General features: G+C 33.1%; 4 protein-coding genes across 4 annotated transcripts; 2 read left to right on the top strand and 2 right to left on the bottom strand.

Annotated features, from left to right (window-relative positions):
• The first annotated feature begins 1,088 nt into the window (after nt 1–1,088).
• On the top strand, nt 1,089–3,758 carry LOC122607295 (40S ribosomal protein S20-1-like). The gene is made up of 4 exons (XM_043780235.1): nt 1,089–1,190; nt 2,101–2,237; nt 3,181–3,294; nt 3,399–3,758. Exons 2-4 carry the CDS (start codon nt 2,117–2,119, stop codon nt 3,539–3,541), a joined length of 378 nt encoding a protein of 125 aa, XP_043636170.1. The 5' UTR covers nt 1,089–1,190; nt 2,101–2,116; the 3' UTR covers nt 3,542–3,758.
• A 5,455-nt stretch (nt 3,759–9,213) lies between these two features.
• Nucleotides 9,214–12,643, bottom strand: LOC122607389 (guanylate kinase 2-like). Its single transcript, XM_043780351.1, has 11 exons — nt 12,505–12,643; nt 12,136–12,160; nt 11,866–11,967; nt 11,671–11,747; nt 11,447–11,576; nt 10,995–11,357; nt 10,501–10,622; nt 10,282–10,417; nt 10,153–10,204; nt 9,785–9,872; nt 9,214–9,687 (listed from the first exon to the last, which is right to left on the bottom strand). Exons 2-11 carry the CDS (start codon nt 12,136–12,138, stop codon nt 9,573–9,575), a joined length of 1,188 nt encoding a protein of 395 aa, XP_043636286.1. The 5' UTR covers nt 12,139–12,160; nt 12,505–12,643; the 3' UTR covers nt 9,214–9,572.
• A 2,547-nt stretch (nt 12,644–15,190) lies between these two features.
• LOC122606632 (remorin 4.1-like) lies at nt 15,191–15,986 on the bottom strand. Its single transcript, XM_043779471.1, has 2 exons — nt 15,519–15,986; nt 15,191–15,382 (listed from the first exon to the last, which is right to left on the bottom strand). Exons 1-2 carry the CDS (start codon nt 15,984–15,986, stop codon nt 15,191–15,193), a joined length of 660 nt encoding a protein of 219 aa, XP_043635406.1.
• Nucleotides 15,987–22,274: 6,288 nt separating this feature from the next.
• LOC122606767 (protein enabled homolog) lies at nt 22,275–24,257 on the top strand. Its single transcript, XM_043779624.1, has 2 exons — nt 22,275–22,761; nt 23,698–24,257. Exons 1-2 carry the CDS (start codon nt 22,345–22,347, stop codon nt 23,866–23,868), a joined length of 588 nt encoding a protein of 195 aa, XP_043635559.1. The 5' UTR covers nt 22,275–22,344; the 3' UTR covers nt 23,869–24,257.
• Nucleotides 24,258–24,795: the final 538 nt, after the last annotated feature.

The raw sequence follows: 24,795 nt of genomic DNA, 5'->3' as shown, positions 1-24,795 counted from the left end.
TAAAACTTAAAGATGGAAAGAGTTTGTGGCCAAAAACAAATGAAATGAAAGTTACGTGATAAGAGGTTTGATAAGAGACCTATAGGTTGTATTGTAGCTAAAGTCGTATTGTAATCGTTTTTTCATATCTTTAGTTTGTACTTTCCTAGGTCCTCACTAATTATAATAAATAAAGTCTGAAATTAAAAAAAAATGTTTTTTTATAATAAAAGAATAACACATAAATCTTAACATATTGTTAATCTATACTTCTATACTTTATATTAAAGAAAATACCCCCATGTTGAAAGTTACATAGGAGAAATGTCTAAAATGTTGTCCTATGTAATATTTACACCTACAAGGCTACAACCCTTTAAAATATTTTCACATATATTATTCTCTTAACATTAATAATTAAATTACACTATCAATCCTTTATTTTTCTAAAATATCTCCATTAACCTTTTAAATCAATTACTTTTATATGAATTATCTACGACACTCGACGTCGCATCCACCACCAACACTCGCCTCCACCACCACACCGTCGCCGTCACGACCACCGCCGCATCGCGCGGGTACAATGCTAGTAAGAATTAACTTTTTTGTAATTGATGAATAAACCATAATCAAATTACAGATGACAATAAACTAAATTAAAGAAGATAAAAAATGTCGTGACAATAGCATAACAATTCAATATCAAATAATAAACAAACACGAACAATATACCAAAAATAGAATTAAAGTATAAATAAAACCATATATTTTTTTTGTTAAGAAATTTACTGAACTTGATTTGTTTATTAAAGATATAAAGAAGAAAAACAATATGAATGAGAACGTTTAGTTTGTTTATTAAACACTCGGCGCCACCTCCACCACCAACAGTCACGCCACCACTAGACCGCTACCACCACATTTTGCGGATACAGTGCAAGTATCACAAACTCATTTTAACTATGTGCCTTAAACATTTTTTCCCCCCAACTCAAAATAACAAAACGAGATTTCAAACCGAACTTTCCAATTGGGCCTTAACTTAAAAAAAAAACCACCAAAGCCCATTATTTCAGACCCAAACTACTTGAGTGACTAATAATAGGGTTATAAAATAAATCTAGGGTTTCTATACCATCCCCCCCTTTACTCACACAAAAAACACACTTTTGCAGCAGCAGCAGCTCCCTAGACTTAAATCTCTTCAGGTTCGTTATTGTATATAATATATATATATACATATATAAGTATTTGTTTCATTTCTATTATATACAGTATGTGTTAGAATTATTTGGTTTTTGCTGTATCTTATATATATATATGTTAATTATTGTGGGATTTATCTTGTATATTTTGATGTAGCTGAGTTGCTATATATATATATATGTTAATTATTGTAGCTGTTTGTTGGAATTATGTGTTGTTTTTGAACTTGTATTGGATCCTTTTTTAATGTGCTAACTGCTTGTCGTGTCGGTTTGCTTTTATTGGTAATGTTTTCTGTAAGCTATGTTTTAAGTTTTTATACATTATCTTTAATAGTTTAATCATAATAAATTGCATTATAAGTTTGCTCCCCGAATCGTTTTTCGTTTTGTTGTTGATTCGGGTCGGTTTAGTTTGTATGCTGGTAATTTTGTGGCGTTTTGTTGCTGGAACTATGTCTTTTTTATTAGCTTAAATTTACAGCATTGTGAGTTTTCTGCTGGAATCTGTTTTGTTTCGAGTTTTTTTACGTTGGCTTACGCTGTTTTTGTTGGATTAGTTTTTGTGTTGTGATTGTGTGTTGTTGGGTTTTTAAATTTTGGATTTTATGGTTTCAGAAAACAAAATGCAACCATATTTGTGATTCTTTTTAAGAGTTAGTTCGGATCGGTTTAGTTTGTGTGTAGCTATCATGTGTTGGTAATTCCATAGCGTTTTTTTGCCCGAATCATGTTATGTTTATTAGCTTAAATTCTTAAATTTACAGCATTGCGAGTTTTCTGCTGGAACTTGTTTTGTTTTTGAGTTTTTTTAACTGTCGGTTTTGTAAGTTTACTTATGTTTTTGTTGGATTAGTTTTTGTGCTGTGATTGTGTGCTGTTGGGTTATTAAGTTTTGGGTTTATGGTAGCAGAAAACAAAGTGCAAACATGGCTGCTGCACCATACTCTGCCGTGAAGCCAGGAAAGATGGGACTTGAAGAGACCCAAGAACAGGTTCACAAGATAAGAATCACACTCTCTTCCAAGAATGTTACGAATCTTGAGAAAGGTATTCGTTTTGACTATCTTTTTTTATTCATGTCCAAGTCCGATGCAGTTTGGTATTGGTTGGTTGTTAAGTTACTTTGTTATATGATTCAGGAATAGTCTATGGTCTGTGAACTAGAAATATGTTTAGATATAGTAGCATATGAGAATACTGTAATTGTTTAAATAAAGATTATTTGTGTTAAAGTAATGGGTGCGTTAGAAGATATTAGGTCTGTGGCCTTGCTCTCTTTATTGGCAAAACCAAAAAGGATTAGGAACAAGGTTGTAAATATCGCTTTTCGGTATCATCTCGGTCGACCACCGATAAGCGATATATCGAAGGTATATCGGGGATATATCGGATTTATCAGGGATATATCGGGAATATGTCATTTCGGTAGACCACCGATAATTGATATATCGGAGATATATCGGCCGAGATAACCGAGATTTACAACCATGATTAGGAACCGACGCTTGTGTTTTGCTACTCATTAAATTAATAAACTTGATTCTTCAATGATAGTTGCTCTACAGGTGTTTTTTTTTGGGATATATGAAAAAATTAGTTAAACAGAATTGGGATATGGTTAACATCATCTGAAACATTGTCTTGATGTACTACATTATGTTTGTGGATAATGCTGTTGCAGTTGTTGACTTAAAATGGGCTTGGTAAGTGTTTTGTCTGTAGGATGATACAGAAACTACTATGTAGTGTTGGGATGATCAGTCATGAGATATGTATCCTTAGCGTATGTGTTAGTGATATTTGAGAATCGTTTTTTGTAATTTTTGAGATCATGTCATACTGATTTTCTGTGAATTTTTGATATCTATGAGTCATGTATCCACAACGTATGTTTTAGTATTAAATACGAGAATCTGTTTTTGTTATTATTGGGGTCTAGACATACGGGTTTAGTTGTGTATATTGATATGTATTATATTCTTTATGGCAGTGTGTGCGGATTTGATCCGTGGATCCAAGGACAAGAAACTGAGAGTTAAGGGACCTGTAAGGATGCCAACTAAAGTTCTCAAGATCACTACCAGGAAATCCCCCTGTGGTGAAGGTATTAATTTATCGTACATGCTTTTTGTCCATCAATAAGATTTAGTATAATTTAACCATCTTTGAAATTCTTATAGATGATCCATAAAATTGTTCGTCTTGTAGGAACAAACACATGGGATAGGTTCGAGCTTCGTGTCCACAAGCGTGTTATTGACCTTTTCAGCTCACCAGATGTCGTGAAGCAAATCACCTCCATCACCATTGAACCAGGTGTTGAGGTTGAGGTTACAATTGCCGATCCTTAGATGCATTGGTTTTACTTGTATTTTACTGTTTGTTTTATGTCTGGCGAGTCTTTTGAGATAGTATTTTATGTAGGACTTCTGCAGTTACAATTTTTGAAGTGATATATTTGACTGCAATGGTAGACTGGTATTTGCTATGTCACTACTTTATGTTTATCTAGCTCTTGAATGATTCTAGACCAAACAAAATTTGGTCATAATATTGGTTTCTCTTGAAGACATCTGTCGCTTTTTAGATCGTTGAGCTGTTGCATTGCATTTTAAGGCTTTAAGCTATTCCGTTTGACTTCACTTGTTTGTAGTTTGTATATATTATCCTTTTTTGTCAACCAGGTTTCAGTGGTACCTAACTTATCGTATTGCTGCTTCTAACAAAGTTTCAGATACTTGACCAAAAATTTTATAATACAGACTCTTGATTGCAAATTTGCTTTCCTCCCTGTGGGCACTTACATTACAATCTCGAAAGAGATGATTTAGAGCCTTGTTAGTCTAGGTACATAGGAGAGCAGTTCACTTCTTTGCTAGGTGTGTGAAGTCGGAGTCTAGGAGAAGAATATCTGCCCTTTTTGGACTGGTATAAACTCTTTCAAGCCTCGTAGATCTTAACAAGTCCATGTGAAGAAAAATGCTGCTTTTCTTTACACATCTCCTCTCTTCATCTTTTGGCATCATGATCAAAACATCTGCCCTATTCGGTCTCTCGATTTTTAAAAATCTGGTCACAAAAAGCATGGGCAGTTGTTTATTTCATTACTGGTCTGGGCGATTGCTGAAATGTGTGTTTAAGTTTAGCTTTACATATTTCTGAAAAGCTTATTTGATTTCAGTTTTTTAGTACGTCATAAGGTAATAACAATATAACATTATCATATTTTACTCCATCAAAATTGCAAGTTGTTTAGCTTTTTCAGCTCATAGATTTTATCTAGACTTTTTATGCCTTTAATCTACTATTGCATTAATAACATAGTCATGTCTAGACAATTAGAATGCAAATCTTGGGTATTACCCAACCCAAGATATATGCAAACGGAAACGAACATAACACAATACTTGAAATTGAAATTATACATTTGGCAAGTGATTGTCTGCCCGAAAAGATGTGCTCTTTCTATTTGTCCACATATAGATATCTCTAACATTGATTATTGTTTATGCTTTACACTATAGAATGCTGATTTAGAGGGAATACACATAACACATCTACGCTTTAGAGTATGAAATACAGGGATTTAAGCGATGCTTATAGTTAAATATAGAGTTCTAAAGATGGCAAACTGTGTAAGTTTTTAGGGTGACATAACAAGAGAATATGGTGTCATCTAAACTTTCTTTTTTCATTAATTACAAATACACCTTTTAACATTATTAACCAACGTTAAAATTACTTTGTTGTCAGGCGTCATTCTCACAAGAGGTTATAGATTTGCACCTCCATGTGTAAATATATAGTGGGTGTCTAAAAACGGTCATGGGGATAATTTGTTTAAGTGGTGTTCATTGAAATCAAAGACCCATTCTCCCCGGATTACTTGAATAAGAAGAAACCTCCTCTCTTGACCCATTTTCCGGTTTTCAGAATATATTTTATTTTGTCAAGAATCAATTTATATCAATTCACACAATTATTCAAGCTTTACGTACTTGACTTGCAATACATGTCTATCTCTTGTGTCCAGTTCAAGGATATACTGATAAAAAAAAAGTGAGTTATTACACATACAAGTAATCCAAATGCTTATCCACCTCGTGTGTCCAGATCTAGCGAAAAGACCCCCCAAAAAGATAAAAATAAAAATAAAATACACTGACTATATTGTTATCAATTTTCTCCCCAATAGTATATCTGCGAGTTTTGTTCATATAAATGATCCAACTCGACTGACCATATTGAACCTTCATTATCATTCTATATACCAGATTCTATATAAGTTACCGAAGTCCTTCTTGATCGATGGTCCCCATAGTGATCAGGCCGACGATTAGTCTAAAAAAATATCAATCAAAGCTAAAAAATTGAAATTCAAGTATACTAAATAGATACCGAATAAAATTAAAATAACTAAAAATAAAACATAAAACGATTAAAATAAGGCAAAAATTTGAAGAACTAATGCGTAAATATCACAACTTAATGAATACGAAAGCTAAAGAAGAAACATATGAAAATTAACTCCATATAAATATTGATTCCACTTTACCTTTTTTTTTCAACTTTAGTTATATATAAAATTTGTAGTTTTTTTATATCTAAACTTACTATAAACACAAACAACAATTTTATACTAAACAATTTAGAGTTAAACTAAAAAAAAAGAAACAAAAGGTGTACAGTATATAATTTGAAAAATATATACTAAGTCATCAACAAAGACCATTTCGAACATTTTGATTTTCGTCGGGCTGTTCCACTCCGAAACAGTCCATATATGCACAACACGGAGTCATAGATGATGGTTAACATGTGTTGGCTTAAGATCTACAAGATGAACTAATGTGGTCTTATATTTGGTTGTTGAAAAAGAAGCCATGAACCTATAATGGACAACAAAATAAATTAAAAGAGATAATAATAACAATAACATAAGAATTTAATGTTAAATAATAATATTAATGATTAAATATGAACAAAGTATATAAATAAAATAAAAAAACCTTTTGGTAGTCGATTGTAGCTCTTAGTTTTTTTGGCCGTATTTTTTTTTTTTTTGGGGGGGGGGGGGGGGGGGTTTAGAATATGTGAGGGTTTTTTTTGTAGGTTGTATATATATAGATAATAAAATAAAAATAATTTTTGGAAGTTTTTTTTATTATTAATAATATAAATGTCGGCCTTAATAAATATAACGATTAAATATATATTATAAAAATATAGAATTAATAAGGAGGGAGGATTAGGCTCAAAAAGGGGGATTAGGGGTGCCAATTGTACCCCCAACTTACTCTTTTAGTTATATAACTAGTGTTCAAACCTGTCCATTGGACGAGTAGTCTCAAGCTATATAAATCTTATAATAATTGTGAAACAAAAAGTGTATGACAAATATCACAACTTAATGAATATGAAAGCTAAAGAAGAAACATATGAAAATTAACTCCATATAAATATATATTTCAGTTTACTCTTTTTTTTTCAACTTTAGTTAAATAAAAAGAGAAACAAAAAGTGTATGACCAATATCACAACTTAATCGATACGAAAGCTAAAGAAGAAACATATGAAAAATAACTCCATATAAATATTAATTCCAGTTTACCTTTTTTTTCAACTTTAGTTAAATAAAAGGAGAAACAAAAAGTGTAGAGTATATAATTTGAAAAATACATACCAATTCATCAACGTTTTGATTTTCAGAGAAACAAAATGTGTATGACCAATATCACAACTTAATCAATACGAAAATTAAAGAAGAAATATATAAATTTAACTCCATATACATATTGATTTCAGTTATATATTTTTTTTCCAACTTTAGTTAAATAAAAAGAGAAACAAAAAGTGTAGAGTATATAATTTGAAAAATACATAAATTCATCAATAAATACCATCTCGAACGTTTTGATTTTTCTTCTTTTTGGCCGTAGGTTTTTTCTTAGGGTTGATAATATGTGAGGGTTTAAGAAGCCATAATGAACCTATAATGGATAACAAACTAAATTAAAATAGATAATAATAACAATAACAATAACATAAAAGTTCAATGTTAAATTATACGATTAATAATAATGATTAAATATGAATAAAGTATATAAATAAAAAAACCTTTTTGATAGTCGATCGTAGCTTCTTTTTCTTGGCCGTAGGTTTTTTCTTAAGGTTGAGAACATGTGAGAGTTTTTTCAAGGTGGTATATATATAGATAATAATAACAAAGATTTTTTTATAATTTTTTTTTTTTATTAAAGGTCAGCCAATTTTATTACACAAAATCTTTCTAATATGTTTTAAAAATTTTAACTTATAATATACTTATGTATACATAGAACTAAAGGTGAAAGATATGAGCAGCAAGTTTGTGTGGTATCGCAAATTGACATGCGGTAACACTATTCTCTTGTTTTTGGCATTGTGTGGCATGCGGCATTGGCATATGACATTGGCATGGGTATATGGATGGAGAGAGAACTTAACATGAGACTTACAAAATCATTTGCCAAGTTTTTTATTGTAATTGGTTATATAGTACTCATCAATTTGACATCTTTTGGCATAGTTGCCACCACCCCTATAAGTTGGCATATTTGACATGGTTTGGCATATCACATGCCAATTTTGATTCGGTGTTGTCATAAATTTTGGTATAATAACAACTACATCCTTCTAAGATTATAAGATTATAATAAAACTGTTACTAATAAATCACACAATTTATGAATGTAAGACGTAAACTTTTGATACTCATACAACCACGTAAAAATGTATATATTTTTTGTAACTTTGGAAAACATAGAAAGAGAGCAAAACTTTGTAACTTTGAGCAAGCAATATATATATTTTTTAAGTGAATTTCGCTTGAAATTTTGTGTCCCGATTCAATAGCGGGAGGTCTAACATACGTTTTCTTAATTGGATCCGCTCTAGAGAGCTCTCTCGAAGTAAAAATACCTATTTCAAATACCCGATGGGGAAAAACCCTGTACTATTCCGTCCTAAGACAGACTTGAACGTGGGTAAACCTACACCAAACTCTCATAGAAAGACTTCATATGCTCACCCCAAAGCTTGAACATAAAACCTCTTGAATAAAAAGATATCCTTTCAACCATTGAAAGGATGTTCAAGCACGAGCAACCAATACTTAAAAAAGTGAAACTTACAATAAACTTAGCAACATAGAGAATATAAATATTCCCAAAACTGAACATTTGCACATTGGCCAGGGCGAGTCCTTTTTCAATCTAACCCCTACCCTAGGACCAGTTCACATAAAATTTTGGGACCATTTTAACTAAATTGTTTTCAATTCGCTGCTTTCTGGCTAGATACCAGCTTCTCAAGCCGTTAAACCATTCGTACATTTTAATAGTGGTTGGACCATCATTTTCGGACCCTAAATGGGACCAATCGACGGTTGACACAAACTATAACAAAACATACCGCAAAATGCAACCGTAACTCAACATGTGAAACATATAAAATTATAAACAAAATGTAGGTGAAAAAGATTCACAGTAAACTCAACCCATGCCGAAAGTTATATGTTCTTGCCCATCTTGAGCAGTACCAAAAAATACATGTTTGCCAAAGATCATTATTTGACTACTTTCACTAGCACATACAAAAACCCTCTAGGACCGAAGCAGGCTAAGAAAGTGGGTTAGTCATCCAAACCATCCTGTCGCAATATAGGTTCGAGCTTTAATTAAGCAAAGACACAATTTTTGACAAGTGTCCTTGACAAGACTTGGAACACACGATCACTTGGGGAGTTAACCAATCCTAATTAACTGGGCCTATAGACCATTCACGGGTGGTTCCATCACAAGATTAAGTTGGCAGGCAAATGTCTTTTGGTGTCTTCTTCTTACCTTTAATATAGCAAGACCCAATCAAAGTGTGCTTGTCTGATCTATTTTGCCTTTAATCAGGCGGGTCCGAATAGCAACCAGCCAACCACCACACATAAGTATACCATAAGATCTAACCAATTAGAACCAGACACATAATGTTAAAACAATAACATTGACACCCATAATAGGTGGCCAATCACAAATCCTTAATTTCTGTTTCCATACTTTATAAATCAATCATTTTCAGATAATAGAAATGAGTTTGAGATGCAATTTTTGTTCCAATGATACAAAACCTAATTCATTCTTCTACTATTAGCATAATCCATATGACTGAAAAGTTGGAAAAAATAATGAACAAAGTGGAATCATGCAACACTTAAAGAAAATAAATAAATAAAAGACTACCTTCATTCGCCTCTTTTGAATTCAACTCTTTCGGGTTTTCCTTAATATAATAAATCGGAAAGGAATTCATGACTTTAGTTAGTACTAAGAAAGCTGGAGATATCAGCCTCTAGAAATTGCCACCATTGTTGTCAATATCTGTATGCTGATTAGCAGCGTGTATACTTAGCCCTCTAGTCCGGCCAGGTGCTCCGCCTTTTATAGAAGATAAATCGAGCACAGTCCTACATAAGCAGAAGCAAACATTTTCTTATAAATATTGGGAATTAATATAACCAGTGAAAAGTGTTCTTTTGGTCGTTGAAGTTCTATTGTACTCACTTTTGATCAGCATTCCTGCTTTTTATCAGGATCTTTTCACCGACTTTGGTCAATGAGAGGTCTGTTGGCAAAGCGAACACCTCAGTTGCTGGATTATACGTTTAAAAAGTTAGTATATGATATTGAATGATTTAGAAGCAAATAATCAGCTCGGCTGTACTAAAACCGCATATAGAAGATCATGCAAGGATGTGCTTATGCTGTTTGAGGTTGTCATAACCAGATAATCAGAGGACTTTAAGTGTCTGGTTAATCAGATAATTTTAGGAGCTAACAGATATCATGTCAAAAAGAATCGATGGAAAGTATTTCTAACCAGAATATCCAAACAATCTCAAGCAAACTTTTTATAAGAAGAAGAAACTCACGTGTTTTTGGAGTAGCATTCGTAATTGTACTTCCATCAAGACCCAGGATTTTCTATAACAAAAATAACCAGATAAAATAAACATCCAATACTAACCAAAGTAAAAACGCTAGCTAAGAAGTAGTTTCACCTTAAGTCGTTCATAACAAGTCTTGAGATCATCATTCACCAAGATATGATCAAAAAGACCAGAAGATGTTCCTTGTTCAAGTTCAGCCTTAGCATTCCTGAGCCGTTTTTGAATCTGTTCTTCCGTCTCTGTTCCTCTGAATATAATAGACGAGTTGTTAAGAAACTTACAAAGAAATTATTATGACAAGACAAGATTGTCGTTGACAATAGCTCAAACCTTGCACGAAGGCGCTTCTCAAGCTCCTCAAACGAGGGTGGGCAAATAAAGATGTAAATAGCTTCAAGTGAACTAGCCCTCACAGACCTTGCCCCTTGAACATCAATGTCAAGGATACATCTCTACACAAAATCAGACTCACTATCTTAAGTAAACAAAGGATGACACCCCCATTTTAGCATTACATGTCTATACAAGAACTTTTTGCAAAGTCAAACAACACTTCACTATTTGTTAACTATTGAACAACATGAAAATTTCACGGTATGCTGTGATAATGTAGGTCTGCCCTAGGTAAAAGGACACTCCTCTATAATGCTTAGAAAAAGATACTATTTAGGTTTCAATATCAAACTTATCCAATATGAATAGTTATATATGGATTTCTTATGATTTAAGCACTAGCATAGTAGCATATGTTTAGGAGCATATAAAAATTATTGAGTCAAAATATATGAACAAATATAGCAACTAATAGGAGTCGACATATATACCTTTCCTGCATCAGCAACCACCTCAACGGCTTCAATGCTAGTCCCATAAAGATTTCCATGAACAGCAGCAAACTCGAGAAACTTCCCAGCTTTTATTTCTTCCTCCATAACATTTCGGTTAGTGAAATGATAATGGATGCCGTTTTCCTCCTTTTCTCTCGGCGCTCGTGTTGTGTGGCTAACCGAGAATCCAAACATTGTCTGAAACTCTTTCATCAACATGTTAATTAGTGTACCCTTACCTACACCAGACGGGCCACTAATTACAATAGGCCTTTCGGCATCACCAATAACACCCTTACTCCAGGCAACAACCTCAGTTTCAAACTTAACCTTCTGATCTCGAACAAATTGGGTGTCAACCTACCAACGCGTAATTACTTATCAATTAGTCAATTTCATTAAACCCCCACATACTTCTTGTACATATTTAAAACAGTAAATACACCCACCTCAAGAAACCAAACACCATCATCAGATTTCGAATTATGTTTAATAATCAATATTTTCTCTTTATTCAAAGGCAACACTGAATGGCCGTTGAATGCTTTCGGTTTCGTTCCTAAGACGGTTGGAACAACCCTTTACAACAAAAAAACAAATATACTCAAATCAATACTTTTTATCATAGCATATGTGCATAACCGCATAGCAAAAAGAAAAGCTTCAAACTCACCATCTACCAGTGGACTTATCGAAAACTCGAACACCATTTAATGTTGGATCATCAAGTCCACTCCCACCAATCACATACTGGTTTCAAACAACATATACAAAGTTTATTCACCAGTAAGTTTTCAGGTGACACTACATTTAAGACCTACATATACATACATATATATATACATATAGATATGGTTCAGCATCATACTGTCTTATTCCCAACAGCAGTAGCAGATTCAAATTCCTTCAGTTTTAAATGCAGCCCATTTGAAAAACTAGTATGTTCATCAAAGAAAGCTGGAGCTTCCCCCTAATTACAACAAACAAACATAAATTTAAATTAAAAGCTTCCCCCTAATTACAACAAACAAACATAAATTTAAATTAAATGGATAAACAACTCATTTTTGGTCTAAAATAAATTTTTTGATCAAATGCCCATTTCATATAGCTTTAAAAAATTAAAAATTTAGCTCACCATTAGGCTTCCAAGATTTTAAGACCTGAAAAAATTATAAAACAATATAAATGAATTAAGTATATAAAACTTAATGGGAAATCAATAATTGAAACAAATAAACATATATTTCAGTTTCAAGATCTTGCAAAAAGTATAACAAAAAGACAAAATTTCAGCACATATAACAGACAAAAACAATAATAGAAATTGTATAGCTCAAATTAGAAACTGAACAAAAAAGAAAATGATAGACTAATATAACATTAAAAACCCATAATAAAGCCCTAAAAATGCAAATAAAATAGAAAAGTTCCAAACTTTTGGAATACCCAGAAAAACCCATATGGAAAAAATGAAGAAAATGGCAGAATTAAGGTAAGAAATTACCTAAAAATGGGGCAGCAAAGTTTGAGAATGTGAGATCTGTGTTGTTAAAATGATGAAATGTTAAAGGGGGAGTAAATAGTTGGGAAGGTGGAGGAGGGTGATGAAATTAGAAGAAACGTAGACCGCCATATTTATATATTTATGATGTAGGGAAAGATACTAGGAAAAATGGAAGGAAAAGATGAGGATTTTCTCTCTCGAAATTTTTTTACTCTTTTACATAATTGTTAAAAACTTGAAATAGAATGGATATACTTACAAAAATGACTACAAGCAACTCTAATATCGTTTTTTGTTCGTCGTCGTGCCTACATACGGATGTGTTCTTTCGGATTGTTGAATAAACCGGCTTGGATTTCATCTGATTGGGTTAGGTCAGCTAGCGATATTGAGTTACCCCGGTTGCTATTTGGGTTATAAATAGCCTAGTTGACCATTCAAAATAAAAGTAGTTATGGGTTTTGATATTGTTTTTGATGATATATGAAATGTTTGAGATGCAGACAGTTTTATCTCTACTTTAAGTAGTTAGGGATTGAAATCATGAATTTTGTCCTCATAAAGGTAAAAATGTTAACTACTTGATCAATATCTTGCTTGTCAAAAAGGATTATTGTTGGGTTGTTTTTTTTAGCCTTATGAGAAAAGCCTATCAAATAGGCCCATATCTAAGAGTCTCTTTGACTCTTGTTGACTTTAGGGCATCATATGATGCAAATGGGTAGCCACTATCACATAGAGATAACAATAATAGAGAGTGATGAAAAAGAGAGACTGTAGATCTCGTTTTTTCTAATAGTGGTTCACAAAAGCTTCGATCCCCGGAGATTGAACCGTTGGATCGTCCCCATTTTTGGATAGGAGTTTCATAACATCAGGGTCAACATTTTGGATGTTTGAATTTGTCTCAGTAGGTCTGAAGGCTGAGTTACAGGGGTTGGAACAGAGAGCAGATCTTCTGGTGATGTTGTTCCTCATTTGTCTTTGTTTTATTTCCATACATCTTGATGCTATATTCCAAGTGTATGCTGATTGGTTTATGCCTCTAGTATTAGCTAGATAAGGTCTGATTGTATTGCTTTATTATTGGTAATAGTGGATTTTAAGCGGCCTACGGGTCTCGTGGTTTTTACTCTCACTTTGAGAGGTTTTCCATGCTAAAAGTTTTTGGGTTTGTGTGTGCTATTGTTTGCTTATCTTATTACCATTAGGGACTGATTTTGATTGCATTTAGGGTTCCCTACATGTCAGTTTCCTCATAGGTTCACATGGGTTGGGAAAGGTTGCCAAACAAAAGGGTTAATTCTGCATTTGTGTTTACCGTTGTGGTGTTTATTTCCCATAACTATAAGTGTACTGACTTAATACGTACTAATGAATAAATATATGTAAAATTTTTAATAGTAGTGTATATAAAACTCATAAACCTCGTAAAATACATGAGTCAAAAGGTGATGGCGGCTGACTACCGGCTTCACCAAATGTCGGTTCTAGATAGGCTAACGTGCATATGCATAAAATGTATCCGATTAGTTGAGAACACATGACCAATCGAACATCATGACCGAGCCATGCATCCGACATTTGACTAATGAGATCGATTAGTCGTGCACACAAAGAAAGAAAAGGAAAAACCAAAAAAAAAAAAAAAAGACAACATCATGACCAAGCCATGTATCCGACCTTTAAAACAAACATTTATGAGCTCGAGGTTTTTTTCTTAAAAAAATTTTTGATCTTGAAAAATAATAAAAATATTGGAAAATTGGACTCTAAGCTCAAAGTCCTTGAATTGTAATGTCGTGGATGGTTGTCCACTTGACCCGCCACCACTTGCCGGCTAAGCCATACAATAAATTATATTCCGACACTATTTCTAAGTAGTTCATTAACATGAAACCAACCACTCACTTCAATGTTCATCTTAAATACTAAAACAAACAACATCTGCTTTGGTTCTAAATCCAACAATTTGAAGTCATGACCTACTAATCAAGGATGTTGAAGGTGTTACTATTAAGCATCAAAAGCAACAAGATGGCACAAGCTTTAACTTTCAATCAAGTAGTGTCATGTATCCCAAGATCGTCCAAAATTATTTTCGAACTATCTTGCAGACATTTACATTCTAGGTTTACATTTACATTTTATGTTTGAAAAAACAAAGTGCACATCGAGTAGAAAGGTGTGACAATGGGCCATATCATCTCATGGGCCTAGACTAGGCCTTACAATGAATCTAGTCATATACTCATATCTAGGCCATAAGGCCCATAATATATCTATACATAAAACTATGTAGCCACATACAAATATAGCATTGAAACACAACTATCAAAACTTTAAAATTTCACACAGAGACCATATATATAGACAAGAAAATTTATTTGATCTTCCAAATACAGTCTCTAGGCATTTATAAAAATAGCCAACCGTATACCATGAGTTAACATAGTATAATGTGTACATAACTAATTTAAATAGTGGCATCTTGTATATTGAAAATACCATACAAGATACAGTCCACACAAACTTAAATATTGATAAATGAAAACAATGAGAAATATAATTTTACAATTTACTAGATGAACTAAAGATAGATTAGTCCAAGTCATATATAAGATATTCTTCAAACTTCAAATCATCATTATATAGATCATGAACTAACAAGATAGTCAAGAGTCTCTTAAAAAAATGAGTTCTTAACAGGAGCCCTTCCAACAGCTTTCATCAAGTTAGCTACTTCAAGAACTCTAGCAACTTTGGTGCCCCTCTTGGCCTCTGCTGATGCTCTTCTTTCTTCGGGTTTTTGATGCGCTTTTGCTATCTCGTTCTCCATCTTTTCCATTGCTCTTACTCGTTTCTCTTCCAACTTTCTCTGCACAAACAAATGACAAAAATAAATTATTAGCTTCTCTTAAATAAATTAAATGATCATTATATAGAACCTCACTTAATGTACCATGATGACCTTGAACTAAATATTATGCTAATTGCATTGAAGTTTGGCATACCTCGATTTTCTTCATCTTTAAAGAGGATTTTTGAGCCTGCTCGCTCTCCCAACCATTGATTATCGCATCTTCACACTTAAACCGGTTGTTAATCTCAGCTACCTTTGCATTTTTCCAAGCCATTATCATGGATTCAACTTCTTCCTTCTTATAGCTTCTGACAGAAGGCACCACCTCCCTGCCCCCATTAATGGCAACAGAACCACTATCTTCCCGTGTAGGAGATAAAGAAGGACGCATTCCAAAACCCCAGTTGCTAGCACTGTCGTTTTCAGTTGTGGTGCTTGTTCTCGGTGATCCTGCTAGCACTAGTGTACTATTAGTAACACTCATATTTGAAAAATCTCCACGTGAGGCCCTATCACTAGTAGTCATGGAAAGCGCGTAATATGGTGGAGTCAAAGCATGTACATCTCTTATATCTTCATCAATATGAAGATTTTGAGACACTTGATCATAGTTGGACATTTAAATGAGATATTTAGAAGTGGAATTTAAGCACTTTCTGATTTTAGTATGCAAAAAGGTGAATCAAATGGACAGAATATGTATATAACAAGATACACAAGATCTAAAATATGCAAATGTGACATGATAAAGTATTGTTGTGACTAATTGACTCCTTTCCATGGTATTTCCTCTTTGTTTTTTCTTGTTAATTTAACACCACTTTGTTCTGCAGTTGGTGGAAGAAAAGGATTTGAATATGCAAATGTTCTTGTCATGGGTCCTCTATAGACATATTAATGCTTAATTTCACGTCACTTTGAACAAGTGATTGGAGTGGTTTTCTTAAAGCGAATAGACGAATAGTTAAATTGGTTTTAAAATCCTGAAAACGTGTTTTTCTGTTTCAGTATGTAATATAAAATCATCTTAACAAAATGCCATTTTACAAGTGTAACCGTTTTATTGAGGTAATTTATACACTTACTAACTCCATGTTTCTGTATACTACTTGTACCCCCTAATGATCCGACAACTATATTGTTACATTAACGTTTCCTTGTAATGTAGGTAAAGAAGTTGTTACTTCAGAATGGCGTGATCTGTTTGACGATAAACTAAATTCATGAAGTCACTATAACTCATAGTTTTATATATATTATCTTCTTATGACAAGTTTAAGTAGTCAAAGGACATCTGAATACACTATTTTCTGCAATATACAACTAAACTTGCTCAAGAGTCAAGAATGGGTATGTGATGGAATATAACATGGTAGTTTCTTTTGTTTGTTGCACAGAGAACTATTGCCAATGTCTTCTGGTCATGTAGGGCTATATATCAGTTTGCAGAATTGGAAAGGTGCCCAAGATGTTACTTACGTTAAAGGGAAAAAATAAGCTTTAGGCAGGGCTCAGGCGACCCATTCTGACCGGTTATTTTTATGAGGTGTTACATTCTAGACCCTTTTGACCCTTGTCCAATGTGACCCATACAAAATTATTTATTCATTTCCAGATTGTGTATTCAATCTATCAGTAACCAGTACAGGATACCTTTTTGGTTAAAGTATATTATACTAAGGTAATGGTCATGGTCACTAGAAATGAGGAACCGACGAACGTGGAGATCTTCCTAAGATTTTTTCATGTAAAATGGTCTTATAGGGTCCATCATGCTTCTAGAAAAAGTTGAAAAGTGTAATAACTGGTTGAAATGATTATGAAACAAAAATCACTATCTTAAACTAAACATATAGTAACCAAATGGCATTTGGGAGTGGGAGCATCCAAATAACCTAACAACCATGTGGTTATAAGTTCAAAGACTATTGGGAGAAACGTATTCGTTATATCTATGTGTTAACGTTTGTCAGACATGCTTCTTCTGTTTCTTCAAGTTTGAATGACAATAAACCAGCAACACTTGAAACCAGCCTTATGTGACATTTATGCAATCAGCGCTTTCTTTTTCTGCAAACCAATTTGCATACAGTTAATTTTTGATCCGTTACGACATGCATCATCGATCTGATTGAGAAAATCTGATTGGATTGATTTCGTGGCTCAAACAGAAAATGATGAAATTGAATGTTCATCAGATTACTAGTTGTCTTGCATACCTTTAATAGGTACTAAAGATCACTGATTAGTAGAACTTTAACAAAGCATAGATAATACTAATATTATTCATTTACAAGCTGCATAATTACAACACAAATGTCACGAACGCAAAGTTCACTAGTAGTGTGCCAATACGACAATTACTTGACTTCAAAATGTACTAGATTTTAACAAAAACACTGTACGAAAGATTCTCTCGATCACAAGCTTTCTAGTGATGCTAACACACTCAAATACGATATTCACCATTGTGCATTGATCAAACACATAAATACACCTTATGGGTGCTCTTGAATCGAAAAATAATGGAACACTAAGAGACGTATATGCATAAAAAATAAACGTTTTGTAGGAGCCCGACCAACGGCTCTCATCAAGTTGGCTATTTCCAAGACCCTGGCCACTTTGGTTCCTCTCTTGGCCTCAGCAGTTGCTCGTCTTTCTTCTGCTTTTCTTTTTGCTTTTGCCACATCATTTTGCATCTTCTCCATTGCCTTTTCTCGTTTTTCCTCCAGTTTCCTCTACAGGATACACAAATAACATATATGCTATGAAATTTTTCGTATAATTAATCCGAGACAAAATTAAATTGCTTTGTACTAATTGAGTATCATTTTTTTTATATTTTTTTTAGATAATCCCTATCTCTCAACTTAATCATCTACGAGTCGTAAGAGAAATACACTCTGTACATCATACAATTAGACTGATAAATGAGACCTTTAACCAAGTAGGAAGATTTAACCTTGAGCATGTTATGTGTAATGGAGAAGAAGGGTTAAAATAAATCACATGACAAATGCTAGATGTACTTCATTTGCATCAACTAAATGTAACATAGAAATATCTTGTTTTGATTATTTTACATAGAAGTTCTTCAATATTTCTTTTTAAATTAGTCATATTCTTAATCCTCAAATCTATTTGAATTATTTGCAACAAATAACATATCAAAAAATATTACTCACTCTGTCTCATTAGAAGTATCTTGTTTTGATTATTTAAAATATTTATCTATCAACTTTGACCTTAACTATTTGTATTTATGTCATATAATAGTTGATAAACGTTATATGAAGCAATTGAGTTTTAATTATATGTTAAAAAGGATAATATAGTTCAACTCTTTTAACAAAATTCCATTAAATTCGGTCAACCAAACACAAAACAAATTTTCAAACTTTCCAATTCCAATTCCTTTAAACCATTATGCGAACCAAACGGCTATAAGTTTAAGGAGCAAATTTAGACATATAGATAGTTTCCCAATCCTTTGTTTTGGTATTGTGATCTAATAGAGACAAGATAAAAGATTTTGATTGGATTTTAAAGTATGATGGTGAAGAATTTAATTTACAAATATATATCATGGAGAAATTTTTCCACAAACTGTGTATAATAGTATGCTTTATCATTTAACATATAAATATTATATAAATATCATGTGTGAATGACGAAAAACTTCATTCACGAATAAATACTATGAAGATATTTATTTACAAACTGAGAAAATTTGTGTGTTTTATTATTTTATAAATAAAATATCATGTTGTGGGAATTTCATTTACGACGTCACACTTTCACATTACCCAAGTATGCATCTAGTTTAATTATAATGTTACATTGGTTTATTGTTTCTTTGATGTTTTGTTACAATGGAATTGATGAAAAAAACAAGTTGGTTGTAAATTATAGCAAAATAACTTAACTTTCTTTAAAATAATTTAAAAAATAATAAAAAAATATTATGATTAATCTTCTAAATAATTTTTTTTATATAAATCTTAATAAATTTGTGATCATGACATCCAACAAAATGAAGAAAAAAAAAGAAGAGATTGAGACTTAGAGAATGGATAATTAGCGATGTATTATTTTCCATATTATCACATACGTTTTAAATCGGTCATAAAAAAATGCTTCAATATTCCAATGGGTTTAATACCTCGTAGTGCAAACAACTTTATACAAATTGTCATAGTTTATATGAAACTTGAATCATGTGCATTATGTATAATCAACTTTCAAATTTTGTGCATTGAGTATATATTCTGATATATGTGTCAACTATATAAGTTCTCATTTGTAAGTTTTTTAATTGATCGAATACATAGATTTAAAATTTCATTACATAATGTAAAGTTATTTACATTTTAAAATACTAGTATGTGTTCCAATTAAGAGGGTGTTTGGTATTGTGATTATAAAACAAAATCTGCGCTTTCAAAATAAATTATGTGTGTTTTGAAAAAGCATGCAGGTACATGTTTCTCAAAAACTCCAATCCGTCCATTACGGGTCCTCTGGCAAATTATGGCGTTAACCCATTTTCTCAACTATTTTATAACACCATGAACTACAACCCAATTATGGGTCACAATTGGAACAGGGCTCAAAGGTTGGCATTAGTTCAAGCTCAAATGGCTTTCGAATATCAACAACAACAACAACAACAACAACATTTTAATAATGTTGTTTTAATTTTAGTTGTGTTGTTTTAATTTTAGTTGTAATGTTTTAATTTTAATTGTAATGTTTGAATTATGTAAATTGTTTCAAATTTAGTTGTAGTGTGTTTTATTTTTATTAATGTAATGTTTTTTTAATAAATTTAAATTTATGTTATTTAAAATACAATTATCAAACTAAACAAACACATTATATTATTAAACACATTGCATTATTTAAAAGATAACACATACAACACATGATAAAAACACAATATACAATTACTCTTCATCGTCATCATCTTTGATTGACATTTTTCCTAATCCACGGTAAGCACGTTCATTGAGCCACGCTTGTCGTGTTCCGGGCATTTGACTTCCCAAGTTGTTTTGTCTTCCCTACAATTGCCGTGGTACGATTCGGCCCAAGTGCATTGGTCACCCAACGTGTGCCCGGCCTGAAAAACATCATCGACCGCCCGCTTGACCCTCTTGATCTCATCCTGCAGAAACAAAGAATTTGTTCGTGCTTCGAGACCTTGCGGCCTGGTGCATGTATTGCCTCAATCTGTTGCTCGCATTGTCGTCTTTTCTCCCGTAGGTGACCCAGGACCCCAGAGAGTTCAGTTTGAAGGAGGGTGTCCTCTTTGATATCGACCATGATTCGTGTTTTCATCTCATCTTCAGTCAGACGAGGTCGGTGAACATTCTTTTTTGATGATGAGGACGTCATTTGGTTAGAAAGAGTGAGTGAGTTTGTAGAAGAATCAAATTTAGAATTGTGATGAATCTGAATTGTGAAGTATTTTGAATTTTGAACGTTGGAAGAGTGTCTTTGTAGTCTACCTATAAATACCGGGACCTTATAAAAGATTTCAGATCAAAAGTCAAACTTCTATATATCTGAAATGGCTTCTTCATCAAAGGCCCCTAACCGAAAACCACCAATGAATGTCGATCAAGTGAATGATAGTATCATGACTGATATCCTCAACCACCGAATGTTCAAAGATGAACTTGTTGCAGTTGGTCAAAAACTAAAGGCGAAGAGGTAATGGTGTTTCAAACAGATCGATTATATACAAACCGGGCATTGTACTGATCTTGAGTGTCAATACTTTACTTATATGCAGGGTAAGATCGACAAGATTGAAAGTGCTATGGAAGAACTAGCTGATGCGGTCGTGAACTTGAACCATTTGATCATAGCTGCCGAAGCAGGTTTACGATTAAAAAAAATGAGTGTTTAATATGTTTCAATGTTTATAAATTATGTTCTTATGTTTTTAAATTATGTTGTAATGTTAAGTACTTTTAAAATGTTTTTCAATTAAGTTGTTATGAATGAAAGTCGGTTTTTATTAAATTACAAAGTAGGCATTACAACACATAGAACAAACTTAATTAAAAAACTAAAGGACACTTAATAAAAATAATAACACAGATAATTAAAATACTAAAACAGACTTAATTCAAATATTAGAACAGACTTAATTCAAACGAAAGTGGGCAACCGTGATAAGCTCCCTGAAACAATGCTCATAACTGAAACCCCTCCCATAATTCCAACGGTACTCCTGATGCTGTTGCGTAGAGTAACTGATCAGATGGCCTCTATGCATTCAACCTCGTATAGATTGCCTCAAATATCTTACATTCATTGTGAATTTTCTTGAAGTGACCTAATAGTTGTGATTTGGTTCGTGGACCTTCAGTCGTGCGCCTGTTGAAGGTTTCAGATATGTAGGTCCAAGTTGTTTGGCTTAGCCTTGGGGTTTCCGTTTCACATTCTTGTATCCAACACCTGCATAACAAAAGATCTTCGGATTGAGTCCATAGATGTCTCGCCATTTGGAAATTGAATGGTTTGGAGAATAAAAGAAAAAGTTGGAAGAAGTTGATTTGATATGTAATGGTTGTGTGAAGTTGAGTATAAATAGGGGTAAAAAAAACCCCAATAAAAAACAAAAATGCCTACTAGCCGTTTTTTTCAAACATTTTGAATTAATTTTTGAAATTTTTTAACTATCAACAGTTATCAGTAAAACGGGTCCCATATACCGAATATAATAATGAAAGATTATGGTCATTTGGTAATTATATAATTTTAATAAATATAAAATAAAAATAAATAAAAGTTGAAGAAGAGATGAGAAAGAGGTAGGGTTGTTAGTAAGTGACAGTGAGAAAGAGTAAAAAAAACAAATAGCCATCACCATCTCAAAATAGGGTTGGCTGACTAAGTCGTTTAAGAGAGTCATCACCATTCTAAGATAGCCAATCGACTAGGTAATCAAATAGCCGTCGTGAATGGCGACCAAAACACGGTTGCTCCTCCGTATCCCAATCTCAAAAACCAAAATCACTCATCACCACCGATCTCTATCCACCGTCGCCGCCCCATCTCATCACAACGACCACCAACGCAACCATGAATACTTATCTCCCAGTAGTTACCTAAACAGTTGGGACCCACCAAAGGATCCAAAACAAGCCCAATGGAAACTTGATATGCTCCGGCGAGACTATGCGAAAAAGATGAAATCAGTCCGTAAACAATATATTTATGAAATGGAGTTGGAAAGGATTGAGAAACAGAGGAAAGATGATATTAAGAAAGAAGCTTTGAGACTTGAAAGCGAGCAACGGAAAGCTGCTAAAACTGCTGAAAAGAAGGCGAAAGCCGCTCAACGACAGGTCGCCCAGGAGGAGTTTCGCCAGACTTTGGTATGGTGGTTTTTTTTTTTGTTCTTTTCTGTTTCAGTTTGTGTGTTTTTATGAACATTGGATATGAAAACGAATAACAGTAAATGTCTTGTTTTTAGAAATGTGGAAACATACTTATAATGACCATATCAAAATAAAAAAGTTATTACAAGGATCCAGGTTGAACATATATGTTATTATCTTATGTCATCTGCCAATAACTCCATATCAAGAGAATTTCATTAGAAAATTAGTGTACCGTGCTCTGTAGTTGATATTACACATCAATTGTGAACTTAAAGTTGAATCACTTTTCAGACCTTGTAGACATTTTTGGGCGCAACCTAGGTGCCAATGGTGGTAACCTAGATAATTAATATCTTGGGATTGTATAAACCTTTGTGCTTTGGTGCTATATCGATAAGCTATGCTGCTACCTTTGTACGTAGTTTAGTTTTCAACGTAGATTCATTTACCTACTTTTGTATACAGTATGATGTAATATTTTAAGCGTACTGGTTGCATCAAGGTTTTGTCATTTGGGCTTCTATGTAACCTTATAGCGTTTGAATGCTCCTTGGTGTGACCTGTGAGTAATTTGGAAGCTCCTCAAATATACATTGTTTAAAGAAAACCATGCACACCAGGGATATGATTTTCTTCTTTTAAGCATTGAATTCAGGCTAATTTCTACATGTCATACTTCCAGCATCCTAGAAATTGTCTATTCATTTTCATAAGAGAACAATAAAGCAAGGCTAGCCGATGACACAGACGATAAGCCAATATCTTAACTGAAATACTTGATGTCAGAGAAAAACACACACACATACACGAAATCGAATTACTGGAAGTTTAAGATGTACTTGACTCCCGCATCAAATTTACATGTACATCATAGATTCGTTATATTGTTACTCATATTTTATGATGTCTCCTGATAATTTGTGGCTGCAGTTAAAAGAAAGAGCTGAGAAACTTGAATATCACAAAAAGAGAGAGCAGAAGTTTATGGAGAAAAAGAAAGAGAAGAATGAGCTACTGCGTCGTCAAAGTTCCATGTGGATTGATGAAAATGAACTAGAGAAAAAGATTTCAGGTGCCATGATTGATAGTAACTACCTATGAACGAGGCCTTGATCAGCCATGCTTACGAACTTTGTTTATTTTGATGGGTTGCAGTTGTTCCTGATTAGACATGTGCTTCCTTTTTCTCCCTATTTTATTTTTTACTTTCACTCTTGTTAGAATCCGAGATGTGAGCTCATGTTGGTGCAAGACCAAGAGTCCCTTGTTTCAACAGTTGGCATGCAATCAGAACTCTGATGCATAAAGAATAAGACTTGATATCTGATGGTTGTTTGGAAAGTCTTTTCGTTACTGATCTTGCTGTTCTCTAGGGTTGATCCCTGTTTAACCGAATGTGGTTATTCTTAAAGTTAGCTGCTTACTATGCTTTTAAATATACTCGTAATGCCTAATAATTACTTTTAATAGTCATCAGGAATTTCTTGCCATGTGTTCGAAATACTTCATTTTTAAGTTTATTCATGTCTTAGAAATTACTGTATCAAAGAGCTTCATAGATTTATCATTTTTGAAAACAGAAGTTTTGTCGTTACAATATGTGACTTAGAATTTGTTGGTGTGCCACAAAATGCAAGGGAAATAGTAACAAAGTTTTGCGTTAGTTTGTTGTGCGAGTGTAAAGAGATTGTTGGTGCACTTAGCCCTCTTTTAGGTGGTGTGCCACTTCTCTCTCTTTTCTAAGATGATATTGAACGAGTTTTCTAAATTTTCTTTTTGTTTTTAGAGATATTAAACTCTTTTCATTTTCTTAAAAATTATAAATGAAAAGCTATAAAACATTTTTCACAACTAAACACATCCTTATTTATTGTATTTAAACAGAAAAACAACCAGACTCTAGAGCTGGATTAGTACGTCTTAATAACAATGCATCATGCATCAATGTTTCTTTTCAGGTCAGAATAATCTGAAGTTGGATCTGAAAAACCTTGCACTGCTTTCAACTCAAATTATGGCCTAAATCAG

This window comes from Erigeron canadensis, chromosome 7 (assembly GCF_010389155.1).
Source record: "Erigeron canadensis isolate Cc75 chromosome 7, C_canadensis_v1, whole genome shotgun sequence".
Lineage (NCBI taxonomy): Eukaryota > Viridiplantae > Streptophyta > Magnoliopsida > Asterales > Asteraceae > Erigeron > Erigeron canadensis.
The sequence above is the reverse complement of the archived record's forward strand: the minus strand, read 5'-3'. Positions and strand labels throughout refer to the sequence as shown.